An 8111-nucleotide genomic window follows, 5' to 3' on the forward strand; every position below is an offset into this window, starting at 1 on the left:
ATTGAGTCTTCATAGTGGGAAATACAGAATGAGCAACAGTTGCAAACAGCCACTAATAATTGGAATATGGAATTTAAGAAGTATGAATGTAGGAAAATTGGACATTGTTAAAAAAAGAAATGGAACGTGTAAACATTCACATACTAGGCATTGGTGAGCTGAGACGGATTGGCATGGGCCATTTTGAATCAGACAAGCCTATGATCCACTATGCCCGAAATGAAAATATGAGGTCACATTCATAGTCAAAAAGACTATATCTAGATCCTTCCTGAAGTACAATGTTGTGAGTGACAGGATAATATCCATACTCACACAAGGGAAACCATTATCATTCAAATATATGCACCAACAACTAGAGCCAGAGAGAACCAAATAGGAGATTTCTACCAACTCTTACAGCCTGAAATCAGTCAAACATGCAACCAAAATTCTTTAAAAATAATTGGTGACTGGAATGCAAAAATTTAGAACTAGAAATAAGGATCCGTAGTCAGAAAATATGGACTTGGTGACAGAAATGAGACTGGAGATAGAATGATAGAATTCTGTAAAATTAATGACTTACTCATGGAAAATCCTTTTATAAAAAACACAAACGGTAACTGTACACATGGATCTCATGTAATGGTATACACAGGAATCAGATTGCTTACATCTGTGGAAAGAATCATTGGAGAAGCTCAGTATTAGCTGTGAAAACTAGACCAGGTTCTGCCTATGGAACAGATCATCAACTATTCATATGCAAATTCAAACTGAAGCTAAAGAAAACTAAAGCATATGCAAAGAACCAATTAAAAATCATCTTAAGAACAGGTTTGAGGCTCTAGAGACTAATGAGCAAAGACCAGATAAGCTCTTGGATATCAAGAATATCATCCATGAAGAATGTGAAAGGTTGTTACTAAAACAAATGTAGAAAAAAGATTAAGGCAGATGTCAGAAGAGACTCTGAATATTGCAGTAGAATGCTGAGAAGCCAAAGCGAAAGAAAGAAATCAGAAAGTTAAAGAATTTAACAGAAGATTTCAAAAGGCAGCTCAGAAATACAAAGAAAAATATAACGAAATACGCAAAGAACTTGAGTTAGAAAATCAAAAGGGGTAAACTCTCTTGGCATTTCTTAAGCTGAAGGAACTGAGGAACACGTTCAAGCCTCAAGTTGCAATAAAGATACCTCAAAAGGAGATGGAAGGAGTATACAGAGTCACTGTTCCAGAAACAATAGGCTGACACAAGAATTCAGTGAAAAAAGCATTTGATCAAGAAGCAATGGTGATAGGGGAAATTCAAGCTACTCTGAAGGAATTGGCAAAAATAAGGCCACAGGAATCAATGAAATACCAATTGACATATTTCAACAAATAGATGTAGCTCTGGGTATGCTCACCAGGTTGTGCCAAAATATCTGTAGGACAACCACCTGGCGAACTGACTGGAAGAGATCCATTCCCATTCAAAAAGAGTGTGGAAATTAACACACACAAGCAAAATATTGCTGAAGATTATCCAAAAATGACTGGAACAATGCATCAGCAGAGAACTGTCAGAAGTTGGGTTTAGGACAGTAGGAATATCATTGCCAAGGTCAGATGGATCTTGGCTAAAAGCAGAGAATACCATAAGAATGTTTATTTGTGTTTTATTGACTGTGCAAAGCCATTTGACTGTGTAGATCACAACAAATTGTGCTAACATTTAGAAGAATGGGACACTTGATCATGCTCATGTGAATGAAACATATACTTAGACCAGGAAACACAGACATCAGGAAGAGAGCAAGGAAACATTGCATCATTCAAAATCAAGAAAGGAGTGCATCAGGAATATATCCTTTCTCCATCCCTTTTCAATCTATGCAAAATTGATAACTTGGAAGGGTGGACTCTATGAAGAAGAATGGTGGCATCAAGAATGAAGGAAGACTCATCAACAACCTGTGTTATGCAGATGACACAACCTTGCTTGTCAAAACTGTGGAGGACCTGAAGTGTTTGCTGCAGAAGGCCAAGCACTGCAGTCTTCAATATGGATTGTGTCTGAACACCAAGAAAATAAAGATTCTCAGCACCAGGCCATCAGCAGAATTATGATATATGGAGAAGAGATTGAAGTTGTTAACAATTTTATCTTGCTCGGTCCACAATCAACATTCTTGGCACTTGTAGTCAGGATATCAAAAGACAAGTGGCTTCAGGAAATTCTGCTGTCAAGGAACTCTCCAGAGTGCTAAGGAGAGATGATGTCAGTTTAGAGACTAAGGTGCACTTGATCCAAACCATGATCTTTTCAATTACTTGCTATGTACCTGAGAGCTGGACAAAGAATAAGGATGACAAAAGAAGAATTGATGCCTTTGAATTGTGGTGCTGGAGAAGAGTATTGAACGTACCATGGACTGTCAAGAGAACCAACAGATCTGTCCTGAAGAAGGTGAAACCAGGTTACTCCTTGTAGGTAAGGATTGTAAAACTCCATCTCACATATTTTGGACATGTTTTCAAGAGGGACTAGTTCTTGGAAAAGGATATCATGCTTAGAAGGGTGGAGGGTCAGCTCAAAATATGAAGACCCTGGATGAGATGGATTGATAGTGACTATGGGAATGGGGGCACTATATAAGAGACTATGAGATTGGCTTAATATAGAGCAGGGTTCAGAGCTGTTGTTCATAGGGTCACTATGAGTCATAGTCAACTCAATGGCACATAACAACAATATACAAACTGATTTCAGTAATTTATTCACTTGGTAAAGAGAGAAAGACCTTCGATGTGTTGAATTGATTCAGTGACTGGGGTAGTGGGGATAGGTGTATCAGAGACAATAAGATTGGTACAGGATAGAGCAGGGTTTGGGGCTGTTTACATAGGGTTGCTGTGAGTCACAGGTGACTTGACAGTACATAACAACAACAATTTCTTATGTTGTTGTTGGTTGCCATTGAGTCGAGCATGCCTCATAGCGACTTTATGAACAAAAGGCCTGAAGTCTTTTTATAACTATCATCATTTATCAACGTTTGTAGTTTCCAGAGGCATAGATACAGCCATATTTCTCTGATGAAGATTAAAATAAACTAATTTATTTTTAAAAAGAGTAAACAGATTTTCATTGTGCCAATATTTATAACTAAAACCATACTATTATGTATCTTCTTTATGCTTATATAGTTACTGATTACTCAAGTTGTATATACCTTTTGGAACACTATAAAATTCTAACTCCAGTTAATAATATATTTTTATTTTGTCATTAAATCTTTTGTAATTGTTTTGGTAAATTATATGGTTAAAAAATGGAGCGCTTGCTTTATTTTTTTTTAAATATTTCTGATTAATAGTATACATCATCATTCTAAGGTTTTGCCTGTAATATTTAAATTGTTAAAAATATTATGAGATAATGGTATGTTTGATGCTAGCAGGTTGTATACGATCATAAATCTGTTAAAATAAACTAAATTAAAAGTAAGTGGAGAAAATAGAATAAAGCAATTGATTTTATTTTATTTACTGATATCATGATTGATATAGTTAAAAGACTACCTGTCTGGGAGGCATGGAATCTAGACTCCTTTATTATCTAAGTGACTTTAATGAAATCTTTTGTCACTGATGTTGTTTCAGATTAGATTCTTATTTATATCAGGGTTCTTCAAATTAATTGAAATGAACATAATTTTATACTTCATTTCAATGATAATATAAATTCAAGATTTTGTGTCAAAACACAATCTCTCTCCTTGCTTGGTTCTTTTAGTATTTTTCTCCTTAATCAAAGGCTCCATGTTAATGGCTGTTTTTACTCTGCAGACCAATAATGAATATGTCTGGATTGATAAATGGAGAATGAGATATACCAATTGGGCTGCTGATGAACCCAAACTGAAATCAGCCTGTGTTTATCTGGACACGGATGGCTTCTGGAAGACCACATATTGCAATGAAACCTTCCACGCTCTGTGTAAAAGATCAGATGGTAATAGAATCCAAAGGAAAGGGTTTTGAAATCTTCTGAGTGCACCACTACATATCATATATGGTATTACTAAACAGTTAGATGCCTCAGGTATCAAAGGTAGAAAAGGTATTCCTTCACCTAAAAAAGACTGTTGTGGCATTAAAACCCATGTGCATAGTTCCAATGGTGGCACAGTCCATAGGGAATTGCACTGCTAGCTCAAGGCTGCACTTCTCTGGTAGCTCAAATCCACCAGTGGCTCCTCAAGAGAAATGTGGACAATCTCCTGTTGTACAATTTGTAGCCTGGGAAACCCAATGGAGAGTCAGAGATGACTCGGTTCCAACAGTGAATGAATAATGGAGATACAAAAATATTCCATTGGTAAAGTTTATTTCATTTTTAGGAATTTCTGGATGTTTAGTATTGAAATTGCAGCCTGAATCAATTTCCCTAGGTTTTATGCTTATTTTAAACTTCTATAAAGCATCTGTATGTTAAAAAAATTATCAGAATGCATAAAAATCAATTAGAATCATAAGACCTATAATTATAATAATATTATTTATATCACTGATGTCTTTAGTTGCTAAAAAGGGCTTATAGGGACTAGGGTATCAAAAAGAAGAACATCTTACATGGAAAGGAAATCTCTCTCTCTTTTTTTTTTAGGAAATCTCTTTTAAACTCATATTTTAGGTGACTTTTAAAAAAATTTTCAACTCTTTAGAGGAACCTACAAATTTACTTTCTTAGTATGAGAATGATTTATTACCACTATACCATGGTACTTTTTACTGAACATGTTTAAATGAAAAACATACATAAAATAAACCCAAGAATAATATTGGCAATTATGTTCTAGATAACAATTAGAAGTTTTTCTTTTGTAGTGATAGGTAATAAAATGACCTTGTCCTTCTAAGATATTTTGTCTAACAATAGCAATTTTAGGTTTGACTTCATTTAAAATGATGTTTTATTAACAGACACTCCTGCCACTGAGCCTCCACAGCTGCCTGGCAGATGCCCAGAGTCAGACCACACAGCGTGGATTCCCTTCCACGGGCACTGCTATTACATAGAGTCCTCATATACAAGGAACTGGGGCCAAGCTTCTCTGGAATGCCTTCGAATGAGTAAGTATTACCTCTGTTGTAAGAAAACATCATATATATTAAGTTAGGATACTAGTAACACCACACAATAAACACGTAAGTCCTGTATAAAGAAATCTCTTATTAATACCTTATTAATTTTTACTAGAAAGAGCTCTGGTGGCCTAGTGGGTAGAGAGTTGTGTTGCTATAAACCAGATGTGGCTCTTCACTGGAAGTTCATGCTTCCTGAAGGGTCAGCTATAAGTTTGTTCCAACTTGATGGCAATGAGTATTGATGATGATATGTTGTCGTTAGGTGCTATTGAGTTGAGTTGAGTACAACTCATATTGACCTTATAAACCACAGACTGGAACTCTGTCCTATCTTGTGCCATCCTTATAATCTCTGACACACTCAAGGTCATTGCCACAGTCATTGTGCTAAGACTCCTGGTTGAGGGTCTTCCTCTCCTTCACTGTCTCTCCACCTTCCAAAGCATAATGCCCTGTCTAAGGAATAACCTAGCATAATGCCCATAGTACATGATTATAATTTGTTATGACCAATAGATGATGAGGTCATAAGATATTAAACAGACCTCCCAATAAGTAGTGTGTGCATTAATACAATACTTTCCAGCACTATAGCCTCAAAATTTCAGAGAATTCAGGTAGAAAACAGTAATTCATTGAAGTACTCTATTTCCTTTTTGCCCTGATGCTATAAATTCTTACTGTATTATTCAAAATATTGTGCTCACTTCTGCTCATTGAGAAGCTCTGTGTTAATGTGCCCAGAGACCATTTTGTTTTACCATTAGAAAATAAAATTAATAAGAAAGTATTAATTTAGAAAGTATTCCTATCAGATGTGTAAAGAAAAAATAAAACTCAAATAGACACAACACAGTTGAATAATTTCCCCCTGAAGAGTGTGGCTATAATTAAGAAGTTTTTATAATTTCTGTCCCTTTTGCCTCTACTGTTTACATAATCCATATGCATTTAATGTAATTACAGAAAAAGTAGGGTTTACATCTGGTGTTTTGCCATTTGTTTTCTATATGTCATACCCAGGTTTTGTCTTTTTTTGGGTGTGTATGGTTTCTTGTCTTTCTTTTTTGGTCCCTTTACTGCTTTTTGTCAATACCAACTTTTTTTTTTTTAAAAAAAAATAGATATTATCTAGTATACCATTTTCCCTTTTCCTATTTCTTTGAACAGATATCATCTTCTAACCATTTTTTAGTTTCTCTATTTTCTTACTTTAAACCAATTAATACTCTGAAATAATATTTTTTTTAATTTTTAATTTTTTGAAAATTTTTATTTCAATGAACATCTACGGAGATTTTGGAATTCCATTCATTCATTGTTGCACTTTTCTCCCCACCCACCCCCCTGAAATAATATTTTATTGTTCTATTTTGTGAAAACACTATATTTTGTTGCCACAAAACCCTAGATATTAATCCCCTGCCCTCTTCAGTGATGTCCGAACTGTGTTATTTTTTACTCACTGACCAGATCACTGTCCACGCCTGTTACACAGAGCCATTCCTGTACGTCTAGAAACTCTGTGCTTCCTTCCTTTTTTTCAGTCTATTTATTACTTCCTCTTCCTGAAATTACTTTTTTTCATCTTTTCTGCTACTTAATATCTTGCATTCTAGTATCTCCATGCTTTTTTTATAGCTGCTCTACCTGAAATAAATCTCCTCTCTCTTTAACGCCTCCATAGCATAATTCCCTTCTTGAGTACTTTTAACTCACTATTTTATTTTTACTCATTATTAGCCACTGAATCATACACTACTTTTTGTATTTTATTTTTATGGTGATTTGAGTGAAATTTGCAAAACAGATTGGTATTTTATTGAGCCATTCATACACATTTTGTTTTATAACAATAATTACAATACCCCCAATGGAGGTTCACTTTTTCCACTTCCTCTCTCTAATTCTCATGTCTATTAATCCTTCTAGTCTACCCCTTCCTGCTTTCACATATTTATTGTTGGGAAAACACTGCCCTTTTGACCTTATTGATTATTGGTGATTCTAAGGAGTATGTGCATTCCTGGTTGAACCATGCAATTGCTAAGATATGTCTTTCTTATATATTCCCCCACAATTAGTTCAGTATCCTATGAGCTAATGCAAATGGTGATTAAAACCCTACACATTTTCAGAATAGAAGTGGAAATTCTGAGAAGGCAAATGTACATTCGTTGAAATTATCCCTTTTAAGTAGAAATTTGCTGGCTTTTATTACTCCTAACATCAATACTACAATTATCAAACATTTTTTACTAATTAAATGTGCTTCCATCAAAATTATCCTTTTATACTTTGCAGGTTCCACCTTGGTTTCCATTGAAAGTGCTGCTGAATCTAGTTTTCTGTCGTATCATGTTGAGCCACTTAAAAGTAAAACAAATTTTTGGATAGGATTGTACAGAAATGTTGAAGGTAATTTTTTGCAGAGCTATTATTTCATTACACATCTTCCAAATGTTGTATGTTATATAAAACAAAGCTTCAGTTCCAGAAATTCTTACCTTAAATAAAGACTAATATGTGAAATATTTGAAAAGTCAAACTGGTATTTTTACTTAAACAATAAGGGCTAAAAATTTAAATGACTCACACATTAGGCTATTTTCAAAGGTGCTAATTAAGAGAATATATCCTTAGCTAAATGAGTTTAAGAAGATTAAGAAACCATTTATCTTTTTTTATTATACTAGTTTATTTACAAAATTTGAATACGTTGTTTTCCGGAACAGATTTTCCCAACAATTTCTATCTTATACTGCCAAAATAGGTAGACATTTAAATATTTGTATTAATAAGAAAAAAATTTCCAACTAAAGTGTATATAAACATCTTCTCAGTTTCTTTCCATGTAATAGTCATTGTATCTTGCCCAGTTAAGACTGGTTGTAAACTACTACTTACTTTAGTGTAAAATAATAAACCTAAGGATTAGTGTAAGTTGAGTTAATAGATATTAATTAAAAATTATTATACATTTAATAAATA

At 34.1% G+C, this 8111-nt stretch overlaps 1 protein-coding gene across 1 annotated transcript in view; it reads left to right on the forward strand.

Annotated features, from left to right (window-relative positions):
- MRC1 (mannose receptor, C type 1) overlaps positions 1-8111 on the forward strand; it is a 120417-nt gene that overhangs the window by 110173 nt on the left and 2133 nt on the right. Inside the window, 3 exon segments of the mRNA XM_006894324.1 lie at positions 3819-3984; positions 4956-5105; positions 7425-7538. Coding sequence (XP_006894386.1) covers positions 3819-3984; positions 4956-5105; positions 7425-7538 — 430 coding nt within the window.

The sequence above is a fragment of the Elephantulus edwardii genome, unplaced genomic scaffold (genome assembly GCF_000299155.1).
Source record: "Elephantulus edwardii isolate Elephantulus edwardi_28Jun2011 unplaced genomic scaffold, EleEdw1.0 scaffold00139, whole genome shotgun sequence".
NCBI classification, from domain to species: domain Eukaryota; kingdom Metazoa; phylum Chordata; class Mammalia; order Macroscelidea; family Macroscelididae; genus Elephantulus; species Elephantulus edwardii.